The sequence below is a fragment of the Phalacrocorax carbo genome, chromosome 27, assembly GCF_963921805.1.
Source record: "Phalacrocorax carbo chromosome 27, bPhaCar2.1, whole genome shotgun sequence".
In the NCBI taxonomy this organism is placed as follows: Eukaryota; Metazoa; Chordata; class Aves; order Suliformes; family Phalacrocoracidae; genus Phalacrocorax; species Phalacrocorax carbo.
In genome coordinates this window covers 1,441,221-1,461,694 of record NC_087539.1, presented here as the reverse complement: position 1 = coordinate 1,461,694, position 20,474 = coordinate 1,441,221, and the positions used below count along the sequence as shown (strand labels likewise).

The following is a 20,474-nucleotide window of genomic DNA, read 5'->3' as shown; positions in this document are numbered from 1 at the left end:
TGAGCGCTGATCCTTTCTCTCTTGCTGAGCTGCTGGAAACGCTCCCCAAGGAGGCAGTGGGGAGGCATCATCCCAGGGTGTTCGTGAAGGCATCACCGAAATCCTGGAGCCAAGACCAAACGGGGGCGGGGGAAGGGTAAAGCTTTGGTCCAGACTCCCAGTACGGTCTTTAAACGCGCACACGAGCACCAGCAACGTCAGAGAGGACGGGGAACAGGGCCACAAAGCGACCCTTTGCTAAGCGCTGTGCTAAGGCGGCGATCGCTCGCCTGGGGTGCCTGCGCGAGCGCCGGCATCGCTGCCTCGTCCTGGTCCTGTCCGGCCGTGTGAACGCGCCCCGAGGGACGCGTAGGACTGGAGGATGGGAACTGACTTTTGCTCTCAGGCAGGGGGAGGAGAATTAACATACGCACAGCTGCTCAACTTTGACAACTCTAACGCTTCTGTGGTTTGGGACAGACAGCTGAGATTCAGCAGAAATGAGTCACTAGCTTGAATATCACCTGGTTTTAATTTAACCAAGTTAGTAGCAGTTGTAGCACAGCCACATGTAAACACACTTTTTGTCCTAAAAATTTACGGCTACCGAAAGTAACACACCAGATCCAACACCGGGCTTCAAAAAAAGCCCTCGGGACCCCACGGAGACTGAATAATAGTGAGTGGGCAGTGGGCAGGGAACACTGAAATGCCAAGCTCCCCCCGGTCACTTGTCTCTGGCCGCGTCCCTGTTACTCCTGGAAACAGCAGACGGGTGTTTTGCATTTAAACTAGAACGGTCTTACTGCTATTCTGGTCCTTCTCCACCAGAGCTGGTGCTGCAAAGGCCACAGGGTGGGCTTTGAATAGGAACAAGATAATATAGCTAAGCCCAGCAGGGAGTTAATGAACCTAAATTAATTGCAGCCAGCCACTGCTGAGTGGCCAGAGCAGGTGACCGCGCCTGCTCCCTCCACAGTGGCAGTCCCAGCAGCTCCTGTTGCAGGGGGCAGGCAGCGACCCCATCTCTGCAAGCTGTAATCTCTCCCACAGCTCCCCATTAACCTGCGGGGCCGTGCCGGGAGCAGGTCGCCCCCTCCATCCGTCACGACCTCGCGTCGCGTAGGCGCATCCCCCAGCCTCAGCACGGCTGCCCGAGGTGTCTGGGCACGACGTCTGTGAGCCACAGCCTGGAACGGACTCGCGGAGGAGGTGCCTGGACCTCAAGGGCAGCAGAGCCGACGCAGTCCCGCGGGTGTACGGCGGGTAGCCAGGCAGGACACCGGCGTGAGCAGCGCGGCGATACGACGCGGAAAAGCCGCACGTTTTCAGACTCAAGGCTCTACCGCGCACGCGATCCGCGCCTGGCGGCGTACGCGGGCCGGGGGGCCCCGGCGGCTCACGGGTGGGCGCACCACGCGTAGGCGGCACGGGGCGGGCAGCCGGCAAGGTGTGCGGGCGCAGGCAGCCCGTGCGCCTCTGCCCCGCGGCGGCGCGAGACTCGCGCTGTGCACGAGACAAGGAGTTAATTACATTTCACTGGAAGCATCTCTGACGATCCACGCGAGGACGGGGCGTGACACACCTAGGCCCGAGACGCTGGGAAGCACCTGCTTGCACGCTGCTGTGCTTAACTTGCGGATTACGTGGCTGCTGAAACCCCACGGAGCAAGGATTAATCATGCGACATGCATACGACCACGGCAGAGATAGCATCACCTCTTCTCCTCCCTGGCAATAATTCCCAGTTACCACTTGCTCACTGCTAAAGCTGCCAGCAGAAACAGGCGCTGAGATATAATCACACAGTCCTGGATGCTGTTCGGCGGCCCGGAGCCAGAGCCATACTGGTTGGGGAAGAAGGTTTCAGAGGAGCTGCCTTGTGCCAGCAGGTGCAGCAAAATGAAGGTGTGCGGGGTCGTGTTACACAAACCATTTCCACTGGGAGAAGCGAACCAACCAAACCCTCAGGGCAGAGTCGGGGAGAGAGGACAAGCGTAAGGAGACACCGAGCCAAGGAAGCTGGGATTATTCTACCCGTGTCTCCTACAAAACATAATTCGTATCGGGGGACAAAGAGGACTGTCAGAGAGCATCCCTGGGGACAGAGGGCTGGGGTCACTCTCAGCTCGGCTCATGCAATGTGGGGTCTCTCAGGACAGCTCATCCCCCCCCGTGCCAAGCTGAGCAGCTCTCCAACCCTCACGTCGCTCCCTCCGCTTCTCAGGTTGGCCCTTGCTGTCTCTCGCTCTCACCCCGCCTCACTCTGTGTCCCTCCCGGGGGGCCAGGCAGCTCTCCAGCCTCCCCGAAAGGCTCCTGCCAGGCTTTAAGTCTCAGTCAAAGTTGCACCTGAACAATACGGAGCAGATAAGTTCCACCGCTTTTCCTCACCATGAATATTTCATAAGGCTGCTGGGCGCCAAGCCTGTCGGAGGTGGCATTAAATTAACTGCACGGACACATGGATGCTGGGACAACAGTTAATGGCTCTGCTCAAAGCTTCATGTTGTCATCAAGGATAGGAAACGCCATATCTGGCGGAAAAGGTGCCAACACATCCCTGCTTCTTTGCTCAGTCAACAATGCCATGCGCTGTGCAGGACAGCCTCCAAAACGACCCGTGCTCATCATTAATTGCTTAATTAATACTTGCGGTGTGACTGCTTCCTTGGCTTGCCTTCACAGATGAACGCTGGCTGGGTTTGCGTCCCTTTTTCTCTCTGAGCAACCACAGGGGTAGGTGCTCCAGGGAACAGGGAACTTAATGCTAATACTTGCAGAAAGTGGCCTTTAACGTCACGCTTTCGTTAGCAACCCAAGTCGCTGCACGGGGATCCTTCTCCCGGGTGCTCAGCCGAAGCATGAGCAACCTGACGCCATTCACGTCCATTTATACCCCCATAACCTTACTTCTCAAGATGCTAAGGACAGCAATCTGGTGAGAGGTGTCACCGACAGGTCTGCACGTTGGCATCCTCCATCCCGGGGCCGGGAAAGCCGCCTTCCTCCGAGCAGATCCCAGAGCAAGGGAGGCTTCAGAACCAGCAACAGACACACATTTATATAAATAACAGCGAGTGCTACAGTTACGGCCTGGCGAGCACGGGGCTGACGCCCCAACCCTCAGCCCCTGGGCAGTAACTCCGAGGGCTGCGGTGGAAATCAGGCTGAATTAGGGCAGGAGAGCTCAGGCCGAGCACGGTGCCAGCTGAGGTGGGTAGATGAGTCGCTGAGCACAGCTGAGGGGCGCTCGATGGCTGCCCGCCTGAGGATTCCAGGAGCTGCCAATTCTCTCACAGGTGGTTTCGCGGAGATGAGGGGCCCTAGCACACCCTGCCGCCTCTCCCACCCTGCTCTGAGCACCCACAGGACCCCCCGCTGCCCCACAGTGCTTGCATCCCCCAGAGGCTCCCCATGAACCCTGCCCCCTGCACCCCCAGGGGCAACCCTCATGGACACTGTACCCTTCCCTAATCCCCCAGGACCCTGCCCTGAGACCTCACACCCCCTCCCATATACCCCCACGGCCCCAGCACCCCTGAGACCTCACACCCCCTCCCATATACCCCCACGGCCCCAGCACCCCTGAGACCCTGCACCCCCTCCCATATACCCCCACGGCCCCAGCACCCCTGAGACCCTGCACCCCCTCCCATATACCCCCACGGCCACAGCACCCCTGAGACCCTGCACCCCCTCCCATATACCCCCACGGCCACAGCACCCCTGAGACCCTTCTCATACACCCCCACAATCCCAGCACCCCCAAAACCCTGCACCCTCCCATATACCCCTACAGCCCCAGCACCCCCCCAAACCCCTGCACCTCCCTTATATTCCCCGAGACCCCCGCCCCCCTGGCGCGGGCCTCCAGCCGGCAGAGGGCGGCGGTTGCGGGCGGCGCCTCTCTAGCGCAGCACCCGCGCGCGCTCTCTATGGCAGGCGTCCGGTTCCGGCCCGCTCCCCTTTGTGCTGGAGAAGATGGCGGCGCGGGCGGGATTCCAGTCGGTGACTCCCAGCGGCGGCGGCGGTGGGGCCGCTGCCGGGGCCGGCGCGCTGGGACCGGGCACGCCGGGCGGGCCGGTGCGCATGGGCCCGGCCCCGGGACAGGGCCTGTACCGCTCGCCGCTGCCGGGAGCCGCCTACCCGGTGAGGCGGGGGAGGGGCCGGCGGGGGCGCGCGGGGCGGGGCGGGAGGGAGCGGGGGCGACGGGGACGGGGCCGGCCCCTCCCGGTGGGCACTGGACCGGTTTTCTTCTCTCCGCAGCGCCCCGGGATGATACCGGGCAGCCGTTTGGCGCCGCAGGGCCCCTCCATGGGGCCGCCCGGTTACGGCGGGAGCCCGGCGGTGCGGCCCGGGATGGCGCAGGCCAGCCTAGACCAGGCCCGCAAGAGGCCGGCGCCGCAGCAGCTTCAGCAGGTGCAGCCGCAGGCCGTGCCCAACCGCAACCACAAGTAAGGGCCGGCGTCCTGGGGCATCCCCGAGCAGTGGGGACATCCCGGGGCATCGCCGGGCATCGGGGCGTCTCAGGGCATCCCTGAGCATCGCGGACATCCCCGGCTATCGGGGCACCGCCGAGCATCCCTGGGCACTGGTGCATCCCGGAGCATCCCTGGGCAGCGGGGACATCCCGGGCATCGCCAGCTATCGGGGTGTCTCAGGGCATCCCGGGGCATCCCTGGTCACTGGGGTGTCTCAGGGCATCCCCAGGCAGAGGCACAGATGCGTTGCCTCTCTCCCCAAAAGCCCCATGGGGGGAGACCAGGTTTGGGGGTTGCGGGCAGGCACCCCCGAAATTGGGAGAGTGAGCGGCGAGTCCTCGCTGAAGCGAGGACCATGCGGGGCAGCGGGAAGCGTCAGTCACTGGCTCGGGGTAGTCGGCTGCCTGCGCGTAGGGGCACAAAGCTTTTCTGTTCGGCTGCGGCTGGGGCGCTTTGCCTTCACGCTGCGCCCGGGCTTCTCACGGCTTCTTTTTGTTGGGTGGCTGAAAGGAACATCAGCCTTCTCGTGCAGCTCCTTCTCCGGGAGAGGGGAGCTGCCGGCAGATAAAAGAATAACGTCCAACTGCTGGACAAGAGCAAGTTTATGTAACGTTTCTGGCAGTATAATGTGATTCCCCAGTAACACCGGTAATTCATCCCTTGATTTAAAATGCGTCTCCTAGAAAAGTCAATCTAAAGCTAATTGAGGCTCAAGAGTCACTTTGATTAGGCGTTACATCAGTACGCCCTCTTCAACTTGACGTAACCCCGCTTTCTAAGCTCTCGTAGGGGATATGAAAGGTTCAGGCAATCAGTTAGTCACACTGCTGCAGGGTTCGTCAGCTCTGCAGAGCTGGAGGCCTGGCAGGGGCTGTGGGGAATAAAGAGCCTGACTCTGCATGCGCTGACGGTAACCATAAGTGCCTCTGAAAATGAGAGCCTGGGCCTGAGACTGGCATCCAGGCTGAGAGCACTGCTAATGCCTCAGTACTAAACCAGAGAATAAACCGTTGTCTTGCTCCCTTCGCGAATGCCTACAGTTAATTTGCACAAAGTGGTTGCCATTTTAATGCCCGTGTGTGCATCTTCTTCCTTGGCAGCGCTAAAAAGAAGAAGATGGCTGACAAAATTCTACCTCAGAGGGTGAGTGGCCCGGGCAGTTGCAGCCTGTGTTGATACGGAGTAGGCCGGGTAGGTGCGGGCGAGCTGATGGTGACTTGCATTCTTGATTGGCTGTAGATTCGTGAACTTGTACCCGAGTCTCAGGCCTATATGGACTTGCTGGCCTTTGAAAGGAAATTGGACCAGACGATCATGAGGAAACGCTTGGATATCCAGGAGGCTTTGAAGCGACCCATTAAGGTAGGAGATGGCTGTGTTCATGGTTATCATAAGCAAGGTTTGGAGGCTCTTACTTTAGTTAAGGCAGCAGGAGGGCACTGAAGCTTGGGTCGTGTCCCTGTAAGCGTGGTGTATCACAAATCTTAATACTCTAGCCACAACCAAGGGGTGGAACCAGAAATGCCTCTTTCCTTGCTGTCTGCCCTGGGAGAGGGGGAATGTGAGGCAGTGAAAAACATTAAGCATAGTTTTAGCAGAACATAAGCAAGGTAGTCAGCCCTTTATTTCAGAATTAACACTGAGTGATGCTTTTTCTCTTAGCAAAAACGAAAGCTACGTATTTTTATCTCCAATACCTTCAATCCAGCCAAGTCGGATGCAGAGGATGGTGAAGGAACAGTCGCCTCCTGGGAGCTTCGCGTGGAAGGACGGCTGCTGGAAGATGTAAGTGTGAAATACCCAACCACTGAGGTGACTTTATGGATCTGGAATTGGCAATGGAACCAGTTTCTTAGTGTCAAAGAGCATAGCTAGGGGCTTGATACCCTCCTTCATCTCTGTTTTCCAAGGAGTCTGATGGTGATGAGACCGAGAGCCCAACTTGGAGACCGATGGGTATCCCCATGGCAGGACATGAGTTATACAAAGTTCTTATAGCTATCAGAATTAATGGTGAGAGCAGATCAGTGGCACCCGTGTCCCCTGGCTCTGAGAACCAGGGCACTTGCATTGTATGTAATTGCTGAGTGATTTAATTCCTGCAAGCTCATCTTTAACTCTAGTCTTTCACTTTCTGACTTGGAACTTGATTTTCAAGCACATGTAGGTGAATTTAGGTGGTCAGAACTTAAAGGAACGCTGTCATGCACGGTGGCTGTGCTTGAGTGCTGAGACTTGCTATCCTAACGCTTTTCCTTCCTGTGTTGCTTGCAGTCTGCTTTGTCCAAATATGATGCCACCAAGCAGAAAAGAAAGTTCTCATCCTTCTTTAAATCTCTGGTCATTGAACTTGATAAAGACCTGTATGGCCCTGACAATCACCTAGTAGAGGTGAGCTGCTTTTTCCTGTGTTACCTCTAAAAATGGGTTGGTGTTTCAGCAGACAGGGTTTGTATATCATTTGTAACTTGAGAGGTGGGGATACTTAAGGCTCGAAGACATAGCTAGGAGCCAGGGGCTCTTGAATTCTTGTCTTAGCTTTTCCTCTGACTTGCTGGGGGTCTGAACAAATGTGTTAACTCTTGTTTGAAGCTGTAAGTGGGAATAAGGTGAACTTTCTCTAGGTGGGTGGGATGCACTGGCAAGCTAGTTGGGAGCCAAGTATGAGGGTGCTTCTAAATGCCCTCTCCTGTTCCAGTGGCACAGGACTGCTACAACTCAGGAGACAGATGGCTTCCAGGTGAAGAGGCCGGGAGATGTAAATGTGCGCTGTACTGTCCTTCTGATGCTGGATTACCAGGTAAGACGCTGGGAGTAACGGTGCTGGGCATGTGCTGTTAGCTCTGGCTGCGGCGTCTCACCTTCCTGTGCTTTTCGTTCCAGCCTCCCCAGTTCAAATTGGATCCGCGCTTGGCTCGTCTCTTGGGGATTCACACTCAGACCCGTCCAGTGATCATCCAGGCATTGTGGCAATATATCAAGACCCACAAGCTCCAGGACCCCCACGAACGGGAGTATGTCATCTGTGACAAATACCTCCAGCAGGTAACAGTGTGACTGGAACAAGCGACCGCTTCAGCTTTTCCATGTCAGCAGCCAGCGACCGCTGGCACTGAGCTCCCATTCCTTTCCTTAGCCCTGTGTTTCTGTCACAGATATTTGAATCTCAGCGGATGAAGTTCTCTGAAATCCCACAAAGACTTCATGCGTTGCTTATGCCCCCAGAGCCGATCATCATTAATCACGTCATCAGGTGAGACTGGTCCACTTCATATTTCTAGGAAGAAGAGTGGAGGGGATGGATGAGCCTGGCACAGGAGGGAAACGTAGTATGTTCTGATTTTCAGCAGCAGTTCCCGTGTTGCCTGTCATTTGTTTCTTCGTACAAGAAGAAACAGGCGCCTCTTTCATTTACCACATCCCTCTTTTCCACGAGGCACTCCCATGTTCATGCTGTCCTTTGCATTACACTTTTGTAGACAGAAATCTGCTTGGAGCAATCACTTGGTCCTTCTGCTGCAAAGCCATCAGTGGAGCTTTGCTGCTTGGTGTTAGAGCTGAAGCTAACACTAGCGTGGCTTGTCCCTGCCTGCAGTCCGTATGCTGCATCATCCTACAGGAGCTACAATTTGGTGCTTTCTTGAGCTACTTGCTTATTTTGGCTTCTTTCTTGTGGATGCCCCTAGTGTTGACCCAAATGACCAGAAGAAGACGGCTTGCTATGACATTGATGTGGAGGTGGATGATACCTTGAAAACTCAAATGAATTCCTTTCTGCTATCCACAGCCAGTCAACAGGAAATTGCTGCTCTGGATAACAAGGTAGGAAGAGCTCCTCCCGGTCTGCTCTCCTCATTGCTGGGTAGGAACGTGTCTCTGGAGCAGGTGAGCCCTGAACAGGACAGGAGCTCAGTTTTGCATTTGGAAGCTGGAGTGGGGTCAGCCATGCTTACAAATGGGTGGCTTTACCTGGAAGCGCAGTTTTAAAGCAAATGGCCAGTGGGAAAACTGGTAATATTTAAAGAAGGAGAGTGGGAATTGGAAATCCTGTCTGCTAGGTATAAGTCAATCCGGGAGTATAGGAATTTGCCTTCATGTGTTGGGCCTCTTGATGTTTCTGTCTGACTTTTTCCCCTATTCAGCAGTTTAGTTGTTGTGCTTATCTCCTTCAGATTCATGAAACAATAGAGACAATTAACCAGCTGAAGACCCAGCGTGAGTTCATGCTGAGCTTTGCCCGAGATCCTCAGGGCTTCATCAATGACTGGCTACAGTCCCAGTGCCGGGATCTAAAGGTAAGAGCTTTGTCTTGTGTGGAAGGTGGATCAAGTCACACGCTTCCCTCATTATAACCAGCTCCCACAGAGAGGCAATTTCCTGCTCAGAAAGCGAGACTTGGAGTCAAGCATAAGAACCTGACCCGACTGTACTGAAATTTCTTTGAGGAAAGGAGAGGAGGGGTGGGTTTGCTCAGCACAGCCAGAGCTTTTGCACTCCCTGAACTGTTTTTGTCCTTTGTGCTCTCCAGACGATGACTGATGTTGTTGGAAATCCTGAAGAGGAGCGTAGAGCTGAGTTCTACTTCCAGCCTTGGGCTCAGGAAGCTGTGTGCAGATACTTCTACTCCAAGGTGAGCATCCCCGAGCGGGGGTCCCTCTCCATACCCAGTGGCTCAGAGCACCTGTCACTCCTTGCTGATGGTGGAAAGTCCAGTGCTAAGCTTCACTTGTAGACATGGCTGATGCATCTTGGTCCCAGTTTTGAGTTCACCCTTTTCCAGCTGGGTCCTGGGTTACTCAGGTGCTGTGGTGCTGCACCATCCGAGTATGTAACGCTGCGATTCTGGCTTCTCTTGCAGGTGCAGCAAAGACGGCAGGAATTGGAGCAGGCCCTGGGAATTCGTAACACATAGGCTGCTCGGCTCCTCCCCAGCCAGAAGGCATCACAGCTATTTGTGGAGACTGAGAGCTGCAGAGTACGCTGTTAAGGCTCGCATAATCCCACTCCGGCAGCGAGGCCTGCATCATTATTCATCCTGGCATTGTCCCTGTTGGGGCAGCTCCAGGACACCCGGGGTCTTCTGGGGTGTGGCAAGCAGACAGGCTCCAATGAGTACACATTTCTACCTGGTTTTCTTCCTGACTGTTGCCTTGTCAGTCCCAAGGCTTCCCAGAGCCTCCCCTTGACTCCGCACTGCCTGTAGTGTCCCCAGTAGCCAGCACGACTGCTGACTTGGAGCCTTTCTCAAGTTCAGAAGCCACAGCCCATTCCTCCCCAACTAGCATCTAGTTGTGGCACGTGAGACCTGGGTCTGGGCAGCCTGGATCTGCTGTAAGGCTGGAATTCTGTGGCTGGTCTCTTCCCTGCCTCGTTTTATAGCAAGGTGCGAGGAGATGTAGCGGGCGGGATGCCATGAGCTGACATACCTCCCTGCCCTTACTCCCTCACTCGGAGGGTGCTGCTGCACTGGGCTGCCTCACAGGTCACACTCCTTGAGGAAGTTACTGGACTGTGTTGAGAATTGCTTCTTCCCTTGTCCCTTTTCCCTGCCCTGTTCCCTTCATGTTCTGTCCTAGGCTGGGGTCACAGGGGAGATGAGGCGTTGGCTTACTGCAGGGATGTGGAAGCATTGGAGTGGTGAGACCTCTGCACTTCAGAAGGCCTACCCGTGCAGTTCCAGCGAGCCATCTGGCTGCTTGTTTTCCCTGTAGCAGGGAGAGGGGATGCAGCGACTGCCTGGTGGAATTGTGCAGGGGCGCAGTGATGTAGGCTCATTCCTTTGGGACAGTTATCCTGTGTCACTTGCCGTGGGGACCAGAGCTCCTTTGTGTGCATCTGAGGGTGTAACAGGACAGCCCTCGGGAACGGGCGTAGCTCCAAGCATATGCGAGTTAGCAGGTGTTCCCATGCCGAAGCTCCTGTGGTTTTTAGTCAGTTCTTAGGTTCTGGGGCTCCCGTAAGGCCCAGCATGGTTCAGGAACGTACAAGTAGATTTTCCTCTACTGCGGGGAGTAGCAGCCCGGATGCCTCTTCATGGAATGAATTACTAGTGAACTAGCAGTCAGGCGTAAGAGAACGGCTTCTCTTAACCTGGATCTCAGTATTTCTGCTCGGGACTGTAATGCAAATGGACTTGAAAGTTGGTCATATTCTCTTGGCATAGCTGCAAAATCCCGTTACTGACAAGCCCCCCTCATCCCCACACCTGGCTTTGGTGTGGTTGGGAAGGTTGCTATGAATTTGGGAGCCTGGGTGGCCCTACTCCTTGTGTCTGTGTTACTACATGTCTGTGAGTAATAGACTCTCGACTTCCCTTCTCCTTTGCCCCCTTATGAAATGGCTCCTCTGTGGTACTGGGGTGAAGGTCTTGGTGCTGATGAAGCAGCCCACTGACTCCTCAGGGTAATCACACATGAAGGATGCTGAGTACTGCGTAGGCAAACATAGCTGTTGCAGAGTAACTGCTTTTCTTAACTGAATATTATGGTTTTTTCCATGGACCAAATTTTTTTTTTTTTGTACTGTATCCTTGTAGATGTCACCCAGTTTTAATAAAAGCCTCCTGCGAAGGAAGCTGTCCTGCCTCCTCCTGCGCTGACAGCACGTTTCTCTCAGCAGCTGCCTGGGATGACACTTCATGTACTTGCCTGGGAACAGACAGGATTACCTCAACTTTTTTTTTTTATATATATTTTAAAAAAACAAAGACGTCTGGATTAAGAGACTGGAGAGAAAATGTTCTTCATACTTTGGCCTTCTACAGAAAGCCTTCCATGTAAGGATCTCGTGGCTTGCAGAGTCCGCTAAGCCTTTGCAAAGTGCTTTTGTGATAAACAGTAACTTGAGCAAAACTGGAAATCCAGTGGCCAAGCTGCTGCTACGATCCCTGCAGCCCAGTTTCCACAGTGCTGCCTTGCAGAATTGTGGCAGCCTGTTACAAGCCCCATGGGAGTCGGGCATAATTTTGAGGAAACTGTATTAAAGTTTATATACCAGGGTTTAAAACTATGCAAAAGGGGCATTACTGCCTTCACCCTGCCTCGTTTATACAAGCAGAAGGGTCATGCGTTACAGAAAACCTGTAAGCCCTTGGTGCAGGGGAAGGAGATCCTCTGTATGGACGAAAGGGCAGTTTGCCTAAGGTCAGGCACTTAGTGCTGCTGCTTAAAGCTGTGAGATGAAGGCAGGAATTGTGTCCTGGGTCTGCAACGGGATGGTTCGTATTTCTTAATTGCGGGGGGGAAGGGGGAGGGAATGGCACTTCTTAGGAAGGGAGCGAATAAAATGCTTTTATGCAGGACAAGAGCAGCTCAGCAGTCACAGCTCCCAGTTCTGCTGAGATTTGGGATCTGAGCTATTACACCTTTGCTTTAAGGAGCAGTGTGCACCTGCAGCACAGCCAGCCCGAGCTGCCAGCGCCGGCTGTGCCCGGGGCAGCGGCGGCTCTGCTGCCCCGGGGTGCGGGTGCCCGGTTCCCCCCGGGGCTGAGGCGGGGCTGGGGGCGGGACGGGGCCGCCCCTGCTCCGGGTGGCCTTGAAATACCAGCAGCGGGCTCAGTGCCGCGCAGTGCCCTGGCTCCCCGCACCATGGGTGGCAAGAAAGTCTGCATCGTGGGCTCTGGCAACTGGTGAGCACCCGCTGCCTGGGCACTTGGGTCCCTTCTGGAGCACAGCGCGGTCCCTGCCTCCTCGGTGCCCCACGGTACCTGGTGTGAGCTGTCCCCGCTTCACCAGGACCCCTTACTGGTGGTGCACTGGGCTCCCTGGTGCATACAGCCTCGGTGCCCACCGCCTGTGGCTCTGCTCTGCCCACGCAGGGGCTCGGCCATCGCCAAGATCGCTGGCAGCAACGCGGCGCGGCTGAGCACCTTCGAGAATGAGGTGAAGATGTGGGTGCTGGAGGAGGAGGTGGGCGGCCGGCGGCTCACCGACATCATCAACACAGAGCACGAAAATGTCAAGTACCTGCCAGGGCACAAGCTGCCCCCCAACGTGGTGAGTGTGGCACACCGGCGGCCTCTCCGTGGAGTGTGAGCTCCGGTGCTGGCAGCTGGGCTCTCTGGTGAGAGGTAATAAATAGCTCTGCTGGGAGCTGCTGGAGCCCTGGTGTCCTGGACACCGGGCGTGCGAAGGTAGGGGATGCACTGGGCTGAATGGGACACAGTTACGCCCTCCTGGTGACCTTGGTCTGTGCTTGGATGAGCTGCAGCCCTGGCCGCTCTTGCTGCCCACCTCTGTCCCCGCTCTGGCATCCCACAGGCTGGGCTTGAGGCCATGTCACTGCCTCCGAGCTGGCATCGGCTGCATGCAGAGAGCCCGGGGGCCTCCTGCCCCATGCCAGCACGCTCAGCCCCTCAGGCTGCTCTGCTCCAGTCCCTCTGCCCTGCCTGCCCTGGAAGGGGACCTTCATGCCCTTCCTTCCCTCACAGGGAAGGCCCCAGCAGTTGCTCTCAAGCTCCTGCTCCCCTTGTTGTGATTCAGGATACACTCGCACAGCTACAGGCACAAGTCCCTGATGACGGTCGTACTCTCCTCAGGTAGCAGAGCCAGACCTGCTGAAAGCCTGTGCTGGGGCTGACATTCTCCTGTTCGTGGTGCCCCATCAGTTTATCGGCAAAGTCTGTGACCAGCTCAAGGGCCACTTGAAGAAAGATGCTGTTGGGGTGTCGCTCATCAAGGTGTGAGCAGCGGGAGCGCTCCCCAGGCAGCTCGCTGGGGCACGGGGCCGAGGGGCTCAGCTGGAAGCAGCCCGGCTCGGAGAGGCTGCAAAGGGAAACCTGCGGTTTTGGAGCAGAAACTGGGCTCCAGGGTTGGGCAGGGGGAGGGTGAGTGGGAAGTGGGGGCAGCATCTTCGCGTGGATTTGGAGGCATATTGGTGGAGGAGAAGGGTGAGGGCATGTGGGGGATCTCGAGCACTGTGAGGAGCGGGGTGCAACCGAGCACCGGGGGGGCCGTTGGGATGAGAGCCGAGCATTGCGGTACAGGGAGTGATGGGATCGGGGCAGGTGCTCACCTCTGTCCCCGGTTGTCTCCCAGGGGGTGGATGAAGGACCAGATGGGCTGAGGCTGATCTCGGACATTATCCATGAAAAACTGGGAATAGAGATGAGCGTCCTCATGGGGGCCAACATTGCTAGTGAAGTGGCAGAAGAGAAGTTCTGTGAAACAACCATCGGTAAGGAGCCAACAGCCCTGCTCGTTAGCAGCCTTCGTTTCTGATGAGCAGGGAGAGGCAAAGGTGTGAGCATGGTGCAGCCTGAACTACTGCTGCCTGGGGTAAGCCAGCCCTTTTCCCTGGAGAGGCAGTGAGAGTCCACAGGAGCTGGATGAACCCATTCACAGGGGTTTACGATGTGATTGCTCACTTCATTAACAGTTGCGTGTCTAAAAGTTCCTGCCAGCACGGACTCTGGGCATCAGGCAGTCTGCCTGGCACAAATTAAAGGGGTGGACACCAAGAGCCCCTTTAGAAATAGAGTTCCTACCTTCGTTTCCTTGGGGCTCACCTGGATCTCATGTCATTGCCAGCCAGGGCTGCTCGAAAGTTCATCTGGTGACTGTTCCTAACATCCTTCACACTGTTTGTGAATCACACGCAGCAGCCAAAACCAACACAACAGTTTGCTGGGTTAGAAGTTACAAGCTTCAAAGTGTCTGTGTTTTAAACAAAAGCAAACATGCTGCGCAGGAGGCTGCTGAGACTGGAGAGGTATAAGCAGAGCACCGCAAGCACACAGAAACGCTCTCGCGCAGGATGCTGCGGGAACGGGGGAGAACAGCGGTCTCCAAACTCAAATTTGCAGCCTTTTAACATGCCTTTCATCTACTGGGCATGTCATTTCTGTCTTGCTTGACACAGCAGGTGGAGATAGTCCCTGCCTTCTGGGAATTCCAATGTTGAACCTTGCTTACCTGCCAGGCGATGTGTGCTTGGCACTTTGCCGACCCGCAGAGGTTTAGCAACGTCCATCAGCTGGGCAATAGCTTCCTCTCACTGCACTAGCTGCAAGGGCTATGCTGCAGGAATGCACCACTGGGCAGGAGAGCAGCACAGCCCTACCTGAGGGTCTCCGTCATCATCCTCCTCCTCCTCCCTTTGTCTCATCAGGCTGCAAGAACAGGCAGCATGGGCAGACGCTGAAGGAGCTGATGCAGACACCAAACTTCCGTGTGACGGTGGTGCAGGAGGCTGACACCGTAGAGATCTGCGGGGCTCTCAAGGTGGGTGAGCCGCTCACTGGGGTTTGCAGGTGCGGGTTAGCAAAGCCTGCGGTTCTCCAGGGGTCTGCAGGCAGCTCTGGGGAGGAGGCTGCCGGCTGAAGGAACCCCACTGGATATTGCACTGTGGCTCGCTGAGACCTTTGGGTCAAAGGCCAGACTGTGGAGGGAACTGTGGCTGTGTCCTGTTCAGCTGCTTGGAGGGATGGTGATCACTGGTGCAGGCAGGAGCTGTGCTTGGGATTACAGAGGCAGCTCATGGACGCAGCAAAGCCCTGAGCCCCGCTGGGAACAAATCCCTCCTCACGGCTGCTGTTTTCCAGAACGTTGTGGCGGTAGGAGCTGGTTTCTGTGATGGGCTCGGCTACGGAGACAACACGAAGGCTGCCGTGATCCGTCTGGGACTGATGGAGATGATCGGCTTTGCAAAACTCTTCTGTAAGGGCCCCGTCACCTCCTCCACCTTCCTGGAGAGCTGCGGGGTCGCTGACCTCATCACTACCTGCTACGGTGGCCGCAACCGCAAGGTGGCTGAGGCTTTTGCCAAGACTGGGAAGGTAAGCAGAGCGGGGATATCATTGATATCTGCATCAACCTGCTGAGCTGGCAGCAGGATGGTCCCAATTTGAACCATGGCAACCTGCCTTCAGTCGCTGAGAGCCGCAGCCTGGCTCCAGGGAAAGAACGTGGGGCAGCAGATGGGGTTGCGGGGTCCAGTTCCCTCACTGCTGGGTTGTTTCAGTCTATCGAGCAGCTGGAGAAGGAGATGTTGAACGGGCAGAAGCTGCAGGGTCCCCCGACATCTGCTGAGCTGCATCGCATTCTTAAAACCAAGAACGCAGTGGAGAAGTGAGTGCTCTCATCTCCCTTGTCTGCTCTTTTGGGGTGGGGCTGGGATCTTTCCTGCAGCTGTGGGAGGGGAAACCCACCCATAGTGTCTCTGCTGTTCAGGTCAGTCTCAGCACTGCCCACATCAAACCAGCTGGGCAGGAAGGGCCTGTTGGATGAGGCACCGTACCACTGTCCCACCCGCTCCTGCAGAAGTTGAGGTGCTCTGACTCTGCCAGCTGCGGTGACAGGGCAAGGGGTGACTTTGTTCATCTGCCCACAGGTTCCCCCTCTTCACAGCTGTGTATCAGATCTGCTACGAGGGCAAACCTGTTACTGATATCATCAGGTGTCTCCAGAACCACCCTGAGCACATGTAAGCAAACTCTGCCTGCAAAACCGCTGATCCTGCCGAGATGAGCAGAGAGCTCCTGCCCACACCAAGTCACTCTGCTGCTACGGCTTTGCAAAGAGCCTGGATTTCCTGGGAGCCTTTGCAGAGTGCTGGAAGGGCAGAGGTTCCCTTTCTCGGCCCTGGACACTGCCAGCCTGAGCCCAGCATCTGCACAGAGGTACCTGCTGACCTCCCTCTCTCTTCGAAGGGCTCGTTTAGTTTCTGCTGCTGTCTAGGGTCTGCCCTGAGCAGGGCTGAGCGTCTTCCTCCTTTCACTTTCTCTTGCCTCGATGAATTCAGTTCTTGGAAGGACTCTGCCAGGTCATCTTGATCAATGGGGTTGTGCAGGAGGCACTGCCTGGGAGGACAAGCTTTGCTATTAGCCCTGTGGGGCCACTTGGCATGATACCTGCCCTTTCCTGCTTGCTGCTGCTGCTTTTGGCTTAAATGTTTCATGAAGAGGGCACAGTTCCCTGCCAGGCTCCACCAGCACAAGTAAAGCTCCTAAGGACTTTCAAAGGGGGCTGAAAAGCACTCTTCTTTCTAAGAAGCACCAGCCACAAGCATAGAAGATAGCAGTCTTTGCCACTCTGCCACCAGCTGCTCCTGCCGAACGGTACGGCCAATGCTTAGTGTGTGAGGGCAGCCCCAGACCAAGACTTTAGAGCTTGTTTATTTAGCTTTCTTGCTTTTGCAGTCAAACCTGGCCCCTGCACCCAGGGAACTCTCCTGTTGTCACAGATTCGTCTGTGCTAATTCCATGCCCACTGACTGTCCCCGGCCCGCCTTTCTCCTTCGTATCGGGTTGTCTTCTGGCTGGCTTTGGCAATGCAGGGACCAACTGCCCCAAAGTCTTTCTGAGCAGCGGGCAGGCTGTGTAGCCCTTGGCAGTGTACCTGACAAAGCAGCTGGGCCACATTGCTTTTAGATAAATGATCCACAGCAGCTTTTTGCCTTCTCTCTGGCTTGCTCCAGTCTGTGCCTTGGCCCGGTCTTTGCTTCTACGTGGCTTTATAGGATCTGAGAAAGCAGGTTCCGCACTTTCCCTGCTGCCCCTCCTGCAATGGTGCTGGGAAATGCCCGCTAGCACAAGGGGCAGCAATGGGCACGGGATCGACAAGAGGTGCAAGGAGACCTCCAACATCACAGGAGAGGACAGAGGTCTCATGCCTCGTGCTGTGCCTTTGAAACTTGCCCCTTGTCCAGCCGGGTGCCACGTGCCCCTCTGGTCCGCTGAAGCTGGCTCACTCTGCTCATGTTTGCTCAGGCCAGCGTGTCCAGCAGTTCACTGATCCCTGTCTGGGTTGGCAGGCTGGAGCTGCTGCAGGTCTCGCTGTCCACCCCCATTCCGGGTCCTAGTGCTGCTGGGTCTCTGACTAGCAGTGTACTTTATGAACATTTGAAATAATAATAAACTTGGAGAGGAGAGAGGAGACATGCTCTTTGCTCTGTGGCTCCAGTGCATCATTGTCTTTGGGTTGGTGCCTGCTGGACTTGCAAAGAGAGCAGAACAGGGCACTGTCCGTTCCCTCCTGGCTCTGCACCCTTGTGTGCTGTCCCAGAAACAGCATGAATGCCCCTGCAGGTCACTGTTCAGTCACACCAAAACACGGTGTCCCACTTGCTTTTTCTCAGCAGCGGTTCCAGTGTTAATGTTTGGCTGTAGGACCAAAGAGGGTTGAGATTGCAATGTTCAACTGGGTACAGAATCCTAACTCTTCTACCTGGGGCCTGCAGGAGCAGGGCCAGGACCCCGCTGCGCCCCATGTACCCCAGGCCTCCCCTTCTCTGATGTCTTGGCTTCTTGGGACGTGCTGTGTTGTTTTATTCATCTCTTCCCAACTGCTTTTCCCAGACTTGCCTTGTCCGTCTTTCTTTGAAATTCATCTCTTACTGAGTGACCTTTCTGGGACTGTTAGCCCTCTGCTCAGCCTCTTGCTAGGGGAATTCAATCTGCTGGCACTGCAGTTGTTTCTGTGCCTTTTATTAGACATGCTTTCTCACCAGGCACCCTACGACCTTTAAATTCAACTGAGCTATCCTACAGAAAGTAACCAGCATTGGCTTCCTCTAATGAGGAATATTACTGAGGTTGGAGTGAGGATAAAGGAAGTCTGGTGTGTTCCTGCCGGGCTGGCACAACTTCCAATTCCCTTTGTCTTAAGTGCTTTAGGAATCCCAGCTGAAGTGTTTGGATGTGAGGCTCATATAGGAGGGAGGCTCTCTGAGCTCTCCCCCCTAGACACATGGCAGCCTCTCACCTTGCCTTGCTAAACTCTTGCCAGCACCTGCCTGGAGCTGCAGCAGGATCCGGAATTGTGTTTCAGACTTGCATTCAGCTGTTAGCTCCTCGGCCATGGAAGTGCTTTGTGCATCCCTCCTCGTGCGGGTTGCTTTGACAGTATGCGCTGCTGGCAGGGCCGAGTCTCTGCAGGCCCTCCCAGCGTTTGCCGAAGGTCCTGAATCCCACCTGGGGGTGGGCAGCGCACAAGTCTCTTGCTTTTCGACACCCCACGCCTTGCACTAGTGCTGGAGTTCATGAGCTATAAAAAGTGTTCCCTTTGCCATTTGGAGTTATATTCTGCAGCCTCAGCACAACCAGGCACTGCAGGACTCTGCAGCCGCGGGAGCTGCTGCTGTGCAGCGGCCTGGGGAAAGGACAAGGGAGAGGGTTGGCCTGGCTCCTGCAGCCTCAGTGCTCGGCAGAGTGCACAGAGCAGAGCAGTGCTGTGACTGCAGTGTTCAGGAGCTAGCAAGGAGCTCTGGGAGAGCACCGCTCGGCGCCAACAGCTGCCCTAGCACTTTTGGAGGAGTGTGGCCTCCCCAAGTCTTCTTGAAGGAGGCCCGCTGGCAGCGGGCACAGGCTGGGCCCGCGGGAAGTGCCTCAGTGCTGGAGCGGGACTTGTGCGGCCTTTGCTCCATCCCACGTGCAGCTGAGGACAGCCCGCCCAGGGCTGCTGGTGCCTCAGCCCGACACAGGGTGACCTGTGCCTCACGGTGGAAAGCCCAGCTGAGGAAAGGCTGGTATCAAGGGCTGTGCTGAGGAGAGCAGCGCCTGGAGGGGCCAAGCAGCGGCCCAGGGCCACCATGGCCTGAAGGCTCCGGTGGGCACCAAGCACCTGAAGTGACTCATAGGATCAGAGAATGCCCTGAGCTGGAAGGGACCCGCAAGGACCATCGTCCCTGCACAGGACACCCCAAATTCACACCGTGTCTCTGGGGGCCGTGTCCAAGTGCTCCTGGAATATCGCCGGGCTGGTGCCGTGATGCCTCCCTGGGGAGCCTGTGCCAGGGCCCCACCACCCTCGGGGGGAAGGACCTTTCCCTAATGCCCAGCCTAACCCTCCCCTGGCACATCTCCCTGCCGTTCCCTCGGGGCCTGGCGTTGGGCACCAGAGAGCAGAGACCAGCCCTGCCCCTCCTCCTGCCCTCGGGAGGGGGCTGCAGAGCCCATGAGGCTGCCCTCGGCCCCCTCTGCTCCAGCTGAACAAACCCAGGGACTCCAGCCGCCCCTCGTACGGTTTCCCCTCTAAACCCTTCCCCAGCTCCGTGGCCTCCTCTGGATGCTCTCCAGTAGCTTTATACCCTTTATATTCTCTATATCCTTTATATCATTGGTATCCTACGCCCTGTGGCACCCAACGCTGCCCGCAGCGCTCGGGGTGAGGCCGCCCCAGCGCGGGGCAGAGCGGGACAATCCCCCCCTCGCCCGGCTGCGATGCAGGGCTCGGTGCCCCCCAGGGCACGGCTGGCCCTCGGGGCTGCCGGGGCACGCTGGGGGCTCGTGTTCAACTTCCATTGGCCAGAACCCCCGGCTCCCTCCCCGCGGAGCTGCTCCCCAGCCCCTCGTTCCCCGGTCTGTCAGTACGGCCAGGGTCGCTGTGCCCCGGGTACAAAACCCGGCCCTCGCCCCTGTTCGACTTCGCGCGGTTTTATCCTGAGGTGAAAGAGCGGCGGCGGCGGCGCCTCCCGCCAGGGGGCGCCCTAACCCTCCGCGCGTGAGCTTCCCGCCTCTGCGGACTACACATCCCAGCAGGCGGCGCGGCGGAGGCACCGCCCCCTCACGTGACGGGCGGAGGCGGGGCGCTGGCCGGAAGCGGAAGCGAACGGAGCGGGACGCCGCGCGGGTGGTGGCTGAGTCCGAGGTACGGGGATGGAGGGGCGGGATCCCGGCGCGGGGGGCGGCGGGGGGAGACGCTCCCGGTCCCGCTGACCGTTGCCGCCTTGTGTTGTAGGTGCAGCCATGGTGTCCGGCAAGCAGCTGGCTGACTTCGGTTACAAGGCCTTCTCCGGCTCCATGGTGCTGCTGACGGTGTACGGCGGGTACCTCTGCGGCGTCCGCGCCTACCGCCTCCTCCAGCGCCAGCGGGAGCGGCAGGCCGCGGCCGGCCCCGACCCCTGAGCGCGGCCTGGGACCCCGTGCCGTCTGTCCCGGCTGTGGGGGGAAGCAGGGCACGGCCACGGCCACATGGCCTCCCCAGGCTGGGGGAAGGGAGCTGGGGCATAATAAAAACGCTGTGGAAACGCCGAAGCGTGGTGCTGCGTGGTGTCCGCCCCCCGGCGCAAAAAGAGGG

General features: G+C 56.9%; 3 protein-coding genes across 5 annotated transcripts; all 3 read left to right on the top strand.

The window, feature by feature from the left end:
* The first annotated feature begins 3,931 nt into the window (after positions 1 to 3,931).
* Positions 3,932 to 11,030, top strand: SMARCD1 (SWI/SNF related, matrix associated, actin dependent regulator of chromatin, subfamily d, member 1). Its single transcript, XM_064474552.1, has 13 exons — positions 3,932 to 4,129; positions 4,247 to 4,434; positions 5,562 to 5,604; positions 5,701 to 5,823; positions 6,124 to 6,246; positions 6,736 to 6,852; positions 7,160 to 7,261; positions 7,345 to 7,506; positions 7,617 to 7,714; positions 8,148 to 8,283; positions 8,634 to 8,756; positions 8,990 to 9,091; positions 9,320 to 11,030. The coding sequence occupies exons 1-13, from the start codon at positions 3,962 to 3,964 to the stop codon at positions 9,371 to 9,373; spliced, it is 1,539 nt and encodes a 512-aa protein (XP_064330622.1). The 5' UTR covers positions 3,932 to 3,961; the 3' UTR covers positions 9,374 to 11,030.
* A 961-nt stretch (positions 11,031 to 11,991) lies between these two features.
* GPD1 (glycerol-3-phosphate dehydrogenase 1) lies at positions 11,992 to 17,333 on the top strand. 3 transcript variants are annotated; one of them, XM_064474554.1, is made up of 8 exons: positions 11,992 to 12,088; positions 12,278 to 12,455; positions 12,998 to 13,138; positions 13,497 to 13,635; positions 14,569 to 14,681; positions 15,002 to 15,235; positions 15,421 to 15,527; positions 15,630 to 15,764. In XM_064474554.1, the coding sequence occupies exons 1-8, from the start codon at positions 12,048 to 12,050 to the stop codon at positions 15,724 to 15,726; spliced, it is 1,050 nt and encodes a 349-aa protein (XP_064330624.1). In that variant the 5' UTR covers positions 11,992 to 12,047; the 3' UTR covers positions 15,727 to 15,764. The 3 variants fall into 3 exon arrangements, with proteins under 3 accessions (XP_064330624.1, XP_064330625.1, XP_064330623.1); XM_064474553.1 differs by lacking the exon at positions 15,630 to 15,764 and adding an exon at positions 15,790 to 17,333 and having other exon boundaries at positions 11,993 to 12,088; XM_064474555.1 differs by lacking the exons at positions 12,998 to 13,138; positions 15,630 to 15,764 and adding an exon at positions 15,790 to 17,333.
* A 2,605-nt stretch (positions 17,334 to 19,938) lies between these two features.
* On the top strand, positions 19,939 to 20,431 carry LOC135317914 (cytochrome c oxidase assembly protein COX14 homolog). Its single transcript, XM_064474557.1, has 2 exons — positions 19,939 to 20,045; positions 20,136 to 20,431. Exon 2 carries the CDS (start codon positions 20,144 to 20,146, stop codon positions 20,300 to 20,302), a length of 159 nt encoding a protein of 52 aa, XP_064330627.1. The 5' UTR covers positions 19,939 to 20,045; positions 20,136 to 20,143; the 3' UTR covers positions 20,303 to 20,431.
* The last annotated feature ends 43 nt before the right edge of the window (positions 20,432 to 20,474 follow it).

Bases quoted from the DNA above. Each gene is read 5' to 3' on its own strand.
- SMARCD1 (XM_064474552.1), top strand. From the start codon at position 3,962: ATGGCGGCGCGGGCGGGATTCCAGTCGGTGACTCCCAGCGGCGGCGGC. The intron at 8,757-8,989 runs GTAAGAGCTTTG...TGTGCTCTCCAG, and splicing joins CCCAGTGCCGGGATCTAAAG to ACGATGACTGATGTTGTTGG. The intron at 9,092-9,319 runs GTGAGCATCCCC...CTTCTCTTGCAG, and splicing joins GCAGATACTTCTACTCCAAG to GTGCAGCAAAGACGGCAGGA.
- LOC135317914 (XM_064474557.1), top strand. From the start codon at position 20,144: ATGGTGTCCGGCAAGCAGCTGGCTGACTTCGGTTACAAGGCCTTCTCC.
- GPD1 (XM_064474553.1), top strand. From the start codon at position 12,048: ATGGGTGGCAAGAAAGTCTGCATCGTGGGCTCTGGCAACTG. The intron at 12,456-12,997 runs GTGAGTGTGGCA...TACTCTCCTCAG, and splicing joins ACAAGCTGCCCCCCAACGTG to GTAGCAGAGCCAGACCTGCT. The intron at 15,528-15,789 runs GTGAGTGCTCTC...ATCTGCCCACAG, and splicing joins ACCAAGAACGCAGTGGAGAA to GTTCCCCCTCTTCACAGCTG.